The following is a 15,172-nucleotide window of genomic DNA, read 5'->3' as shown; positions in this document are numbered from 1 at the left end:
GATGACGTTGCTGTTTTAGTTTAGTGCGAACCGCTTATTTTTCTATGGCATTCGCATGATGACGACCCGGCAGCATGCTGATCATTCCTGGCGGCAGGGTGAAGGTGATCGACTTCGACACTACCAAGATCTGCCACGGACACTGTGAGTGCGGACGCCGCTCTCGGGGAAATTTGGCGAACAATGACGGTAATTAATATACGAAATGAAGAATTGGCAGTCAAACAATGGACTGGGGCCTCACAACACAGGCTCGGCTAGGACAGCCTGGATGGCCTGCCGTCAACGCAATGGGTGACATGATGATGATGATGATGATGATAAAAAGAACAGGGTGATAAAAAGAACACCATAAAAAGATAGATGATGATGAAAAAAAGAACATGATAAAAGAACAGATAATAAAAAGAATGATGGCGGCAGCCGTCATTTTGGCGAAGGCGTCGCCCTGCTGAGGGCAAAAGATCCTACTGTTGCAGCTGTGTTCCCTACGCAGGAGAAAATACAAAGCGCCGCACGAATCGAAGCAGGCTTGTACCAGATCAAGTTGCCGCTGAGAGCCTAAACAAGGCACGGTTGACGTCTCCGGCGAGGGAATCCGAAAGATCATGGGGTGATTATGAGGGTTCCTCCCACACGTGAAACATTCACTCCAAATCGGCTCCCTCGTGACGGCAATAAGGAAGGGGCGGTACTCCTCTGGGCCTCTCCACAGGAATGATGCTAATTCCTCATCTATTCGCAAAACCTAGGTTTTAAGGACGAGTCGCCGACCACAAGTTCAGAAAACATAAGACAGACAGGAGATAGGGGTCTCTGCCCTCCGTATATCTTTTTATTTGTTATTTTTATTTATTTTAAGCATACTGTTGGACCGGAGGCCGTTTCAGGCGTGGGGTTACAGCACAAATCGAAGAACAAGGAAATACATTATAATGAGTATTGTCACTATATCAGTATTGTCACTTAAAAAATGTATGAATTTAAGACCGCAGAAGTATAACACAACACACCTAACAGTGTTTATTTATTTACTTCAATACCTTCAATGCCCAGAGGGCGTTACAGAAGGGAATAGTTAAGTTTACAAAACAATTGTACACGGGGAGATTAGTCAAGTTACACTATAAATGCGGTTTACATATAGAAAATAATAATGATTCCAGAAATTATACAAAGGTAATAGTACTATACAGGCTCAAGCAACTAATTAAATACAAAGCGAGCATATGAACTAATGCAATGCATGTAAAAACCACTTATCAAATAACATCAGCGTATGAGACCAAAATACAAGCAGACGAAAATACAAAACGAAGATACCAACACACGAAAAATAAACCCATCTACCAAAAAGAAATCAGTATAAAAGATAGGGAGACCGAATACATGTTCGATAAATATACAATGCACGCGTGTAAACAACAAGAAGAAAAAAAAGTTTAATGGGAACGAAAGTAGCGTTCGGCGGCCATTCGAAATGCGCACGCATGGGTGATTGTGGCGATTGAGGTTGGCAGGTGGTTCCATTGTTTCGATGTTTTCGGGATGAAGGAATCAAAAAATAGATTTGTATTGCAATGCGGAACTTTAACCTTGTAGGTATAATTCGTGCGTGGTGATATATACGGTGGACTACTTACCAGCTCGTTTTTTTTAAATTGGGGTAGAGTGGTAGATCTTGTGAAATAGATTCAACCGAGCTGCTTTTCTGCGCAAAGAAAGATTGGGTAGATTAATTTTGAGTTTCATAGATGTTACACTTGACATGCGAGAGTAGTTGGCCGAGATAAAACGTGTTCTGCGGTTTTGAACGGATTCTAAAGCGTTAGTAAGATCATCGAATCCTGGGTCCCATACTGCGCAGGCATATTCTAGCTTTCTATGAATTAGTGTTTTGTAAAGTATCAATTTCAGGTCAGAAGGGGCAGCAGAAAAGTTGCGTCGGAGGTACCCAACGGTCCTATTAGCATTGTTAATTATGTAATTCACGTGCGTTTACCAAGGTAAGTTATGAGTTATGTGGACTCCTATATATTTATATGCTTTAGTCTCTTGGCGGCTTTCAATAGTGTAAATGGAATATCTATCATATAATATCTATAATCAAACGAACACAACCAGTATGGTAGATTTTTTTTTTTTCGCAGTGCACTTTTTGCTTGGGACATCACTCGCTTAAGTTTGTCCTCAAACTGTGTTACAGAGTCACTCTGGATTACGGTTGTTGGTAGTGCGTTCCATTCTTTTATTGTTCGGGGGGAAAATTAGTTGGCGTATGCATTGAAGTGTAATTGAAAGATCCGGAAAATATGTGCATGTGTACGTCTTATGGTTGTGCCGCGTAGTGGTACCAAGTAGTGAGAGGTGTCTATATTAAAATGATTTTTCCAGAGTCTAGCTAGGCGGCGTCGTTCGGCGGGGGGGGGGGGGGGAGGGTAACGTAAGTAATTGCAACATTTCAGTAACGGAATCGGTTCAAGAGTAACGAGACAAAATAAATCGGGCTGCTGTTCGTTGGACTCTTTCAAGCAAATTGATAAAGTTTGTTTCATAAGAATCCCATACGACACTAGCGTATTCTAATGCCGGTCTGACCAGGTATAGATAGGCAGTTAATTTGGCGTCTTCCGTGGCGAGCTTAAGCTTCCTACTCAAAAATCTTGGTTTAATTTCTGCAGTCGAACAAATCCTTTTTACATGTTCCTACCAAGTAATATCACGAGAAATAGTTACTCCTAAATATTTAGGACTATTCTGATTTTTGTGATGTGGTTGGCGCTTAAACCCAAACCTTGCGGTGAAATACCAACTGGCCCGCATCGGCACTTCAATCCAGCTCGTGAAGCTTCTTCCGTAACCGAAATCATCCCACCTGGCCGTCCCAATGACGCAGAAGCAAGTTGATGCCCATGCCGCTCGCTTGGTACGAGAACACCTACGCCCCATGACAGACCCGCTCGTTCGCTGTAAGGGTGGCCCCACTCGTCCTCCCACCAAGGCATTCGATTGGGGATTTGACACCCTGAAGCTGCACCTGGGCTATGCGGTGCACCCAAGCGGATTAATTCTGACCCCTCAGGAACCTCTAACGCGCCTCCTGCTGGTCTACTTGGAGGCCACAGGACTTGCCCAGCGCCTGTAGACGATAGTCTGCTGGACGAAGATCGACGTCGAGGCTCCTCGCTCTTGTTGCTCGCCTACCTATCTCTCTATCACCGCCTTTCTCCTCTAATCTTTATATCCCCCTTCTCCCCCTCCCCACCGCGCTGGGTTGTATGCAGGTGAGCCCCCAGTTGGGCTCAATAATATCCCCAGTGCACTTCCTTTTCCTTTTTCACCCGAACCACCTAAGAAGAAGAAGAAGAAAAAGGGCAGACCTCCCTCTGAACAGCAGCCACCGTGGCTGGGATCAAAACCGCGTTCTTGAGCTCAGCTGCACATGCCTTAGCCAGTGAGCCATCGCTGCAAGTATCTGTCATTCAGAGCACAGTTACACCACTTGGTTACATCACAACAAACAATACAAGTTGTTTTACGTTCTCATGTACTCCCCAAAATCTTTGCTTTTCCCCTGAGGCCACAAAATAAAAAAACCGCGTCCTATTTCCTTGTTTCGCTGCACGTGACGAGTGCCCGTGGCGCCATCTCCACTCCCCCTTTCATCCCGAGAGCTCATTCCAGGACGAATGCAATGAAGATGTGGCGGCGCCACAGCGACCACCCCCAAAAGCGACGCTGCTGTGGCTGAGCCACCATCTATGGGCGCTGGCGACGCGCCGAGTCTAGTGAGGTGTCAGCCACGAGCGGAGAATACACCTCTGTTCGGGCTCGCGGCGAGGTAGCGATAACGCGACATAACTATTCGCGTTAACTTAACAGTTTAAACGTGGAGCGAGTTCCACATGGGGTAACGTGGTATTACTGGAGCTTTAAATTGCGATTTAAAAAAAAAAGATCTGCCGAAATTCAGAGAATTATCTACTAATTCGGAGCATTCTTACGCCGCCTGCATTGGGTGTGAGTTTTTTCTAGCCAATTTTTTTGCTAAATCCTGTCTGACCGATTATCTCCAATTACGCAATTATAACAATTCCAGGTGAAACTTTCGCGAAATCATCATTATTGTGGACATGCAGGGCGTTATGTATTCCGCCATTTTCCGCAGTTTGTTTATATTTTTCCTATTTTTTAGTTTCTAGAAATTTTGTTCGACCAGTTATCTCCAATTACGCCATTATAGCGATTACAGGGGGAACTTCCGCGATATATGCATTTTTGTGGAAATGCAGGGCGTTACACGGTCCTGGCTGTGGGGGTACTCGGTAAGAATGCTACGCATTAAAAGGGGTCTGTTGGATAGCGCTCCTGGTGTGGTCAGGTGGGTTGCGAGGATTGTTGAGGGGGAGGGGGAGAGAGGAGTAACAGCGAAGCTGTTTAGCAAATCGTAATTTCTCTGGTCCGCAGTTCAAAATACCAAGAAATTGCCGGGCGCCCGCACGTGAGCGCGGGCCTTGCGGCGACCACCCGGCAGTAAAGAAAACCAAGAAAATGAGAAAATGCCCAGCGACCGCCGAGCGTCTACGGAGCACGTTTGCCAAGCCAAATTTGGAAAAAGCTTCACAGCGCGGGAGACGAGGACGACGAAGAACACAGGACAAGCGCTGACTTCAACCAGCTGTATGACGATACCGCCCAGAATATATACAGAAGGGGAAACACAAAAAAAAGAAAAAAGAAGACGAGAAAGATAAAGAAAGCGAAGGGCATGAGGTCTCACTTATACACCTGTTGAACCCTATCGCGACACAGCCAGATAATGGAGTTAGTTTTTGGAAAGTGCTATCGACAGCACGCTGATGCATAGTTGACACAGTCGCTGTATCTGTTCAGCTTCTACGATTTCGCGTGTTAGCTGTTCACGGTGTCTGTAGACAATTTCACATATGTTGAACACCGGGACGGAACCACAATCTCGACAGTGAGTTCCCAGATGGCCCTGTACTGTGGTGTTAACATTGTAATAATGCTTTTTTAATCGTTCGTTTAGGCATCTGCCCGTTTGGCCGACGTACTTCTTCCCGCAAGTAAGCGGAATGAACAAGCAAAGAAACCCCGTAATTATTGTTGGCGATTTTAACGCTCCACACTTAGCGTGGGGTTACACTCGTACCACGCGCAAGGGCCGTCTACTTTGGAAAGTTTCACACAACCTCCACCACACCTTAGAAACAGACCCCCAACCACCTACCCGCACAGGCAACAGTGTTCAACGGGACACCAACCCCCGACCTAACCTTCTCGCATCGAGCGCCAAAAGTGTCCTGGCGAACCCTTGCAGACACCCTGGGTAGTGATCATTACATCATTCAGACCACACTCCATCTTACCCATCAGTTTACTCACACGCCACCACCCCAACACATCACTGATTGGGACGCGTTCTGTACTGACTGTGCTACGCTACCTGCCCTCACTCACTTCGATGAAGGCGCGCTCGAGCAGTGGATTCGTGATATAATGGAGATAAAACAGTCACGACAAACCAGTTGACCCAGAGCTTCCCAGCCCCTATGCGGATTCCCACCTCCTCCATCTATGGGAAGCCTACCGGAGTATCGAAAAGCGCTGGCGCTCCCACAAACGCCCAACGGCGCTCAAATGCAAACTTGCTCGCCTACAAGTTTTCATGCATGCTCATGCCGCCACACTCACTCGGACTCACTGGTATCAGATCTGCGACGACATGCACGGACGCCTTTCCATGAAAAAGACCTGGGCCCTCCTCGGCTACCTCCTCGACTCTACTTCGTCCAAAACCATCACAAGTACTCGCCTGCACTCGCTCATAAACAATTACCCAGGCACGTCCGCTGAGCTTCTAGACAAGCTTCGATCCATGTACATTCCTACTTCCTCATCGCAGAACCCTTCCCTTCCCCATTACTCCGGACCTGCAAATGTTTCCCTCGATCAGGACATCACTGTCGCTGAGGTCAGGCACGCTACATCCCAACTGCGTCGACAAACCGCTCCAGGCTCCGACAAGGTCACCAATAAGATCTTGCGACAACTTACCGACCATACGATAGATTCCCTCACAGCCCTTTTCAATCACCACTGGTCTCGAGGCACGCTCCCATTAACGTGGCGGCATGCTGATAACTCATTAATTCCTAAACCACACAAAGTATTACATTGGAGCACCTCCTTTCGATTTCACTCACCTCTTGGAAAACTGCTCGAGCATATCATCAACACGCGGATCACCACCTACCTCGAAATCCATCACCTGGTCCAACACACTCACACTGGTTTTCGCCAAGAGCTGTCCGTACAGGATACGCACCTCCGTCTCTATCATGACATTATAGCTAACCCTTCCAAGGCGGACACCTCCGCCATTCGGGCACTTGATCTCCACAAAGCATTCGACAACGTCTCTCACGTAGCCATTCTTAACTCTATAGACTCGCTTGGATTTGGTGCGCGTACCTACTCTTACATCTCCTCCTTTCTTCGTGACCGCACGGTCACTCTACGATTCGGACACCTCCAAACCTGGAACTTCCCATTCCCCGCAATAGGCACACCTCAGGCTTCGGTAATATCTCCTCTTCTATTCAATCTGACGCTGATCTTCATGGCCACTGCCTTGTCCTCCATCACAAATCTCCACACCTCTATCTATGAAGAAGATATTACGTTATGGGTCAAATCAAGTAGCGATGCTCTAATGGAACACACACTACAGCAAGGCGCAGACATTGTCCAAGCAACTGCTTCTCAGTTAGGCCTCCAGTGCTCCTCGCACAAATCCGAGCTACTTCTTTTGCACCCCCCTTGCAAGCAACCCCCCACTGAACCCTCCATCACAGTTTACGTGGACTACCATATCGTCCCTCATGTCTCCTCGCTCCGCGTGCTAGGTCTCACCATTCAGGCCAACCGGGGCAACGCGACCACCTTAACTAAGCTCCGATCGCACGTACTTCAAACACTAAACCTCCTAAGAAGAATCATCACACGGCGTCGCGGCATTTCCGAATCTGAACGCTTGCAACTTCTTCATTCCTTCGTACTCTCTCGCTTTACGTTTTACCTACCGTACTGCAGACTCAATGCCTCTGACAAAACAAAACTAGATTGCCTACTACAACGCGTATGCGCTTCTATTACCTCCCAGCGCCCCCCCCCCAGCCAACTATTAGCCCTTGGCATTCACAACACCGTCGATGAAATCATCGAAGCCCACCGCACAGCCCAGATAGCCAGACTATCGCGCACGCAACCCTGCCGCGCCCTTCTCCAAGCGGCCCACCTGACCTCCTCTTTCCCCTCACCTATGGCCTCCCTTATTCCCACTACGCTACACCAACTCTTGCATGTACGCCAACTGCCTCGCAATATGCACCCCCACCATCACGCCGACCGCCGACTGGCCAGGGCAAGACATCTGCTTCGCACATTCCCTCCCTCCCAGCAGCATTTATACGTCGACGCAGCTAGCTACCACGATAAGCCGGCTGTCACCACAACCGTCATTTCATCGCTCGACAGCCCTCCCTTGGACGCACTCACGATACATACAACAACAGCGACCGCTCAGGAGGATGCGGGTATCGCCCTCGCCCTAGTACAGTCTCCCACACCCGAAGTTGTCCTTTCGGATTCTCAGTCGGCAATACGCAACTTCTCTGCAGGGCTACTTTCCCCAATCGCCCTCAAAATCCTCTCCCGCAGAACACCAACCCACCCCGTGGCTCTGCTGTGGACCCCGGCCCACACGGGAACAGAAACCAATGAAGCGGCCCACCGTACAGCTCGAGCTCTTGCCACCCGAGTAGGCCCTTCTTTTGGCTCTACCCACGGCACCCCAGCTTCCGGGACGCTCTAGTCTCGTACCGGGACATTACGCAGCACTTCCACCTCCTCCGCCAGGATATATCCCCCCCCCCCCACACCCTTCCCACACCCACGAAGCCGCTCGCCACTGGCGGCTACTTCAAACCCACAAAACCCCCTGCCGAACTCTTCACCGCATCAACCCCAATCTCTACCCTTCGCCTCTTTGCCCTCAATGTCTCCAGCCGGATACCCGCTACCATTCCCTTTGCGAGTGTCCCCGCTACCCATTTCCCCCTTTTCCTTCGCTCTTACACTGGGAGCAGGCCCTGGAGATCTCCGACCCGGAAGTGCAGTTGGCACTAACCAACCGGGCCGCCCAGGTCGCGGAGAAGATCGCATCCTCTGCCACCCCTCTCCCCTAGACCCAGTTTGCAAATAAAGTGTTTCTCCTCCTGCTCCTTTACGTGTCGTGGGCCGCTCAAATGGACTTGGCATTTTGTGAGTGGCGAAAAAATTTGTGCGAACGGGCATGCTCTGCGTTCCTGCCTGCCGGTCTGGCTACAGAGCCGTGGCGGCCGCCCGGTGCCCTCCGATCTTCGGTGGCGTCCCTGGCGGTAGCCTTTGTCCCCGTAAGAAACTTGGCCGGGAGTTTCATGACCAGAGAAGCATTGAAGGACGCTGGTATGTCTGAGCGGGTAATATGCCGCCGCGAAATTTGTTGCTGACGAAAAAAATCGCGCCAATCCACCCTGTGAATGTGGTTGGAAAGCAAAGCTGTAAACTGCACCCACGGTGTTTACCCATGCAACGTCACTTAAATTCACTCACGTCGCTCTACAAATACTGAAACCACAGAGAGGTGAAATGCACTTATTGATTTATTTATTTTGTAAGATGTGTTTATTGCGGAAGGAAATGCAGCAGGATGCTCACAGAAGGCAGTCCGCATCGACGCGCATGTCTTCCTGGGGACGTGAAAATGATTTGCTGTTGTCTTATCCAGTGTTTCATTGTGTTGTTGCATTGCTTTACTTCAGTGCCATGTTTCTCTTCCCCCCCCCCTTTTTTCGCAAAATGAAAGCCGTGTAATCCCGCTTAATTGGTTGTTGTATGTATGTGATGTTAGGCTTGATGCCTTTTCATATTCTTTTTTTCCTGTTTATTGCCTGTACCACTCCTGCTTGGGCTTCATGCCTGCAGTATCTTGTAAATAAATAAATAAAAAATAAAATAAATAAAATAAGTGGGGCACACTGCTGGCTCTCACGCGCTCTTCTCGTGGTCCACGCTGAAGATGATGCCTGTCCAGTTCGCCGGTGCTTCATCTTCGTTGCCGTTATTGCACGACGGCCAATCTCCTTGCAAGGGTAGGGGGTACTTAGCATAGAGGTGTTGACCGCTGTTACCTCTTCCGTACTACAATTTATTTAAAATTCCTTACAGGCCCCTTTACAGGGCATTGAGTAAGGGGGTAATTGGTGGATATTATACAAAATAATTCACGCTTTACAAAGCATAGCAGCACAATGAATTGCGACGAGGTTTGCAATATAAGTTGAAGTTAGTCATAGCCTTTATTACTTCATAGAGACATTCTTCGTCAGGTTAAATCAAGGCATGATGCATGAACGGTGGTTGGTTGAGTAGTATTGGTGTAGCGCATGAGAGGAAACTCTTTTTATAAAATTAAAGGAAGCTCAAACCCGGTGTTGGACGATCTCACTTCTCCGTCTCTGCCGCCGCGGACGGGGGCGACGAGAACGGCCGCAAAAACAGAAGAGGAGGAGGAGTACGAGGAGCTGGAGAAAAAGGAGGAGCAGGAGGAAATACTTCTATTCAGATTTTTGAATGGCCCTGAGTGCGGCCCAGGGGAGTGGTTCCTTCTTCACTGGAGCCCACATACAGTCCGCGCTGCCTGTGCTTTGTCCACCAGCTGAAGCAGGGTAGGTAGAGGGGGGCTGTACAGCAGCATCGCCCATTGCTTTTGTTGGGTATTGACGGAGACAGAGGAGGGTGATCAGGGCTAAAGTCGCACACCCGCTTACGTGGCGAATTGTTCCTACTTCTGAGCAAAATTTACATTCAGCGTCGTAGCGATTCGGGTACAATAAGACGCGTCGGGTGTGGGAATGCGCCGGATTGTATGAGCCGTACGGTAGTTTGTTGTTCTCTGGAAAGTTCAGGATAAGGCGAAGGTAGGGTCTGTCTCTGAAAGCGATAATGCTGGGTTATGTCATTGAACGAGACAACAGGGTGACTGTCCCCAGGCAGCTCCATAGCATGGGGGCAAAAGCGCTGGCTTGTTGGTGGGCGTATTCGTTGCCCTCACTGTAAGAGTGAGCGGATGTCCAGATAGCTGAATGGAACCATTTGGGGAGTGGTCTTTCAGCACACGCAGTGCTGGTCGGGAAATCCAGCCCTACTGCTAATTCCGGTAGGCTTGTTGGGAATCGGTGGGTACCTTCCGAACCCCTGGTGTAGTGAGAGCCAAGGCGATGGCTGCCTCTTCTGCTGCCGTCATGCCTTCGGCCTTGAGTGAGGCACACGCAAGGAGGTTGGTTCAGGAGGTAGCCACAATGATGGCGTACTGCTGCCCTCGATGTTGGATGGCGCCTTTGTCGACAACTGCGTCATCACCACCGACGGTGGTGTTGAGTGCTTTTCGGCGGCCCTCGTTGTGTTAGGGGTTCATATTTATAAGCGAAGGGAGTTCTTGTCACCAAGAGTCCGGCAGTACATCAAGCGGGGTGACATTCTGTGCGGCACAGCCAATCTGGTGAAGGATGCGGCGACCCGCCACAGTTCTGCGCAGTCGAAGCTTCTGGTTAGAAAGATGCCCCTCTATCAGCTCTTCCACCGTGTTGTGGACCTGGGCTAAGCGGATTCTTTGTTGACGCACTCATGGGAAGACCAATGGCCTGTTCGACCGCCTTTCTAATCATTTTACAAAGCATCTTTATGTCCTCCTTGCCGAGAAGAAGACAGGGGTTGACGTAAGTGATTCTCGAGAGGACAAAAGCTTGACTTAATCGAAAGGTATCGGATTCCTTGAGGCCTGGCTTCTTGGTGGCAACTCGCCTGATCATGTGTATGATTTGATTGATACTATCTTTGAGGCGCTGCAAGGATGTGTTGGCCTGGAGATGTAGGCCGAAGATATTGATGCTGGGGCTTGGAATGATGGCCTGGCCATCAAGGAATATTTGAATGTATTCCTTGGTTTGGCGTTGATTGTTTACGTGAACACTAGAGGCCAAAGGCTTTAGCACATTGGCGTACTAGAAGTGAGATACCATGCATTGGTGTGAGCTTCCTTTAATTTTTGTAACTGTTAGCACATGAGCAAGGTGCGCACAGGGCCGCTAGACTGGCGTGCCCATACAAAAATTCCTTATGGGCGTCTATAGAAAAATGTATGGTGAGCTATGGCCGCCTATGGGTCCCTATGGTCACCCATAAAAGTGCATAAATTAGGCTATAGCCAGCTATTGAAGTTTTTATGCATCCTGCACTAAAGAATGTAAACCATACAATTCTCTTTAGACGACTATAGAACATCCTAGTGTGTTTAGTCTATAGAGTCACAGCTATTCAGGCTACTGTAGCCAGCTAAAGAAAAATCTATCGCTTTAGTTCTATAGGCTAGCCGCAAGAAAGCTCTTTTGCCTGGCTATAGACCATTCTTTAGCTTTAAGTCTACAGACTTGAGACCATTCAGCTGTCTTTTACCAGCTATTGAAAAGAGTTCGTGCTAAAGCTCAAGAGAGAAAGCCATAAAAGCTCATTTGGCTGGCTATAGGCCGTTTTTTAGCTCTAACTCTACAGACTCAAAACCATTGAGCTGTGTTTTGCCAGCTATTGAAAAGAATTCGTCCTAAAGCTCAAGAGAGAAAGCCATAAAAGTTCATTTGGGTGGATATATGCCGTTGTCTAGCTCTAAGTCTACATAATTGGAACAATTCAGCTGTCTTCTGCCAGCTATTAGAGAGAATCTGCCCTAAAGCTAAAGAGAGGCACCCATAAAAGTTTCTGCGGCTGGCTATGGCGCAATATATAACTGTCAACCTTTAGACGTGTGACAATTAAGCAACATTTAGCCCGAATTAGGAAAGCGTTTGGCGCAGAATTTAGAGGCTTGCATCCATAAAAGCTTCCTTAGCTAACTACATAGTGACATAAGCCTCTAACTCTCCAGCCGCTAATAAAAAAGTGTTAGCCTATAAAGGTATAATTCGTGTGCACCATTAAATTCTATTCGGCTGGTTCCAATATGACTTATGACGCGTAATTTATACACTCGTGATTTACCTAGCTACATCTACAACACAGACTGAATACCGATGATGAGGTTCATCGGCCCGTTATATGAAAGTTTTTGTTCAATAACGTTAGGTACCTAGTACACCAACAATACGGGAAAAGTACGATTAAAGGCAGCTACAGACAGATTAATGCTCAAATTCAGGTTGCAACTTTGGATACTGTGCGTCGGCAAAGCCTGCGAATGAACGTCGACCGAAAGACTTATGAGTTCGGAGAATTCTTCCTCTGTGGCCCTTCGCTGCCGCGGTCAAGTGAAAAAGCGGGCTTCTCTGAAAACGGCCTTCTCAGCGTCGAAGAAAATTGGAAAGAACTTTCGCAGCCCCCGTTCCTGCGGGCGCAGTCAGAAATATGGTGGCATCTGCGAACAACCGCATTCCTTCTCCCGCGGAGCTCACTTTGAAATGAGTCATTGAGAAAGGGGGAGAGCGACCCAAGCTGGACCGAAGGAGGCAGGGACAGGAAGTTCTGGGAAGCGTTGAAAGGGTAGAGGGGACCACGACCGGTCGGGGAGGTGCGGCGTGAGTGCCGCGCGCGTCGACGCTGTAGCCCGGTCGTGCGAAGGGAAGTTTTCGTGGAAAAGAGGGTCAGGCGTTCTGTGCTGTGTTAGTATTCGTGCGCGCAGCAATAACAGTGGCACAAAATTTTCCCTGAGTACTGATAACAGATATAGTTTTTTCGGATGAAGAAAACAAAACGTTAAGCGATGTTGTATTTGCCAAATAAAATCATTACCAGAAAACGAGTTAGAAAAAGGTCGAAAGATGGGCACGTATCTCCGCACTATTTGTTAGCGCGATGGACCTGGTTATACCAGGATGTACTCAGTCAGCCACATCTCGTCTCCTTGCTCATGTGCGCGGGCATGGCACGTGTTGCCTAATGTTGGAAATTTACGACTCGACTGCAATGTGTTCGTGTTGATGGTGTGACGCCAAGCAAATGTGCCGCTTTTCGCTGTCGGAAATTTCGGTGTTTACGGTGACAGTGTTACGATTAATTCAACATCAACTCGAAGTCATGCGAAAATGGATACCTGCGATACCGCGACAGGAATTTCATCGTACGCAAAACACCAGTGTGAGTGATCTTACGAACTGAAGAGGCTGTATTGTGCGAGAAATGCAGGACTTTTTTGTTGTTCAAGAATACGTTTCCAAGCTACCCTGCACCACATGGGCATTGCAATGTACTCAGAAGTGAAGATTTCGCCGCGGTGATGAGACAAATATAATTATTTTTTCGCGAACTGAGAAAACGTACAATTGAACGGACTTGGAAAACGTTTTTTATTATTGCATTATGTGCGACCATCTTCATTGTTTAATTAAGAGTGCATTTCCATTTTAGCCACCATACTTGAAACTTCGTGCATTGCGTACTGAGTGAAATGAATGACTTCTGCATTTTCTATTTTCTGTGGACTACCCAGCACCTGTAGGTATATGTGTCTCGGTGGGCGTTCGTGGAAAATGTTCCGCGTAGTGTGGCTGTCGAGCGAATGACGTAAGCGTGAGCCAGATTGTTGGAATGCGTGTGCTGTGTGTTTCGATCGGCGTATGTGAACAACATTTTACTGGCGGCGAAGTAGCGTAGATAGTAGCCCTTTATGTAATGAATGGGATGAATAAACCCCTTGGTTTTGCTTTTCTTGTTTGCCTTTGTTTGAGCCTTGTGTGAATGAAAACTGGCGACGTGTTTGCAGTCGCAACCTTGCACTCCCCCTATATCGCTGAAGTGTTCATGGAGCATATATTACAGAATGCAGATAACCACACCACCTAAGTGCCACAGGAGAAGTCCTAGAGATCTGCAAGGCTATATGCCGGCATGGCAGCGTGTTAATAATTTCCCAGAGGCTGCTGCTGTCGCTTTGTTTCAAGTAGTGGTGATTCTCTTCTGGCTGCAGCCCATGCAAAAATATCGTATGGTCGCTATTGAAAATCCTTCTTATGGTTGTCTTTAACTATTTGGCCCAATTATCTTTGGAAATTTCTATGGCTGTCTTTAGCCATTTCTATGGATATTCCTATGGGTGTCTCTAGCTTCTTCTATAGCCATAGCGATATCAAAAGAAGACCTAAAGAAAGCCATAGAACCGGCTATAGAAGAAGCTAAAGACACCCATAGAAATGTCGATACGAATAGCTGAAGACAACCATAGAACCGGCTATAGAAGAAGCTAAAAACACCCATAGGAATGTCGATACGAATATCTAAAGACAACCACAGAACCGGCTATAGAAGAACCTAAAGACACCCATAGGAATGGCGATACGAATCGCTAAAGACAACCATAGAACCGGCTATAGAAGAACCTAAAGACACCCATAGGAATGTCGATACCAATATCTAAGGACAACCACAGAACTGCTATAGAAGAAGCTAAAGACACCCATAGGAATGGCGATACGATTCGCTAAAGACACCCATAGAAACGTCCAAAGAATATTGGGCCAAATAGCTAAAGCCGACCATAAAAAGGATTTTCTTTAGCCGACCATACAATATTTTTGTATGGGTGAGTGGTCGCGTGACGCTTTCACGTGGCATTCAGCGAGAACGCAGGGGATAAACCAGTAGATGTGTTTGGTGAGTACACCGCCTGTCTTCCCAGTTGTCGCGTGAGCTCGTAGCTAAATCGGTAAGACAACGGGCTCTCGCTTTGTTAGTCTATTAGTTCCGGGTTCGATTCCCGGCGGTTCCAGTAAATTTCTTTATTTGTTCGCTGGAATTTTCTGGTCACATCAACGGTCGCAAAAAACCCTTAGGGGGTAGAGGTAAAAAGCTTTGCTTTAATAAACGTTAGCAGTAGGGCGCCTCGATTCACGCCCGTGTCCGCCGTAAGGCAGAGCTGGCATCGAGGCACCATGCTACAGCAGTGGAACGCGGTAGAAATAAATTTACTTGAGGAAACCAGTAGCGTGTTTACCTTTGGAGGAGCGCGACGGGAGAGGAACAACATGAAAGGGGAGCAGGAAAGCAAAGGGATGCATTTACTCGG

The 15,172-nt window shown here is 47.9% G+C and overlaps 1 protein-coding gene across 1 annotated transcript in view; it reads left to right on the top strand.

Moving 5' to 3' along the window:
- The window catches only part of LOC144167830 (uncharacterized), a 296,895-nt gene that overhangs the window by 84,137 nt on the left and 197,586 nt on the right, over positions 1-15,172 (top strand). The window contains exon 4 of the mRNA XM_077696990.1: positions 74-144. Coding sequence (XP_077553116.1) covers positions 74-144 — 71 coding nt within the window. The remainder of the gene's footprint in view (positions 1-73; positions 145-15,172) is intronic.

Source organism: Haemaphysalis longicornis, unplaced genomic scaffold (assembly GCF_048455015.1).
Source record: "Haemaphysalis longicornis isolate Haplotype H1 unplaced genomic scaffold, Haemaphysalis longicornis Haplotype H1 scaffold_2, whole genome shotgun sequence".
Taxonomy (NCBI): Eukaryota; Metazoa; Arthropoda; class Arachnida; order Ixodida; family Ixodidae; genus Haemaphysalis; species Haemaphysalis longicornis.
The sequence above is the reverse complement of the archived record's forward strand: the minus strand, read 5'-3'. Positions and strand labels throughout refer to the sequence as shown.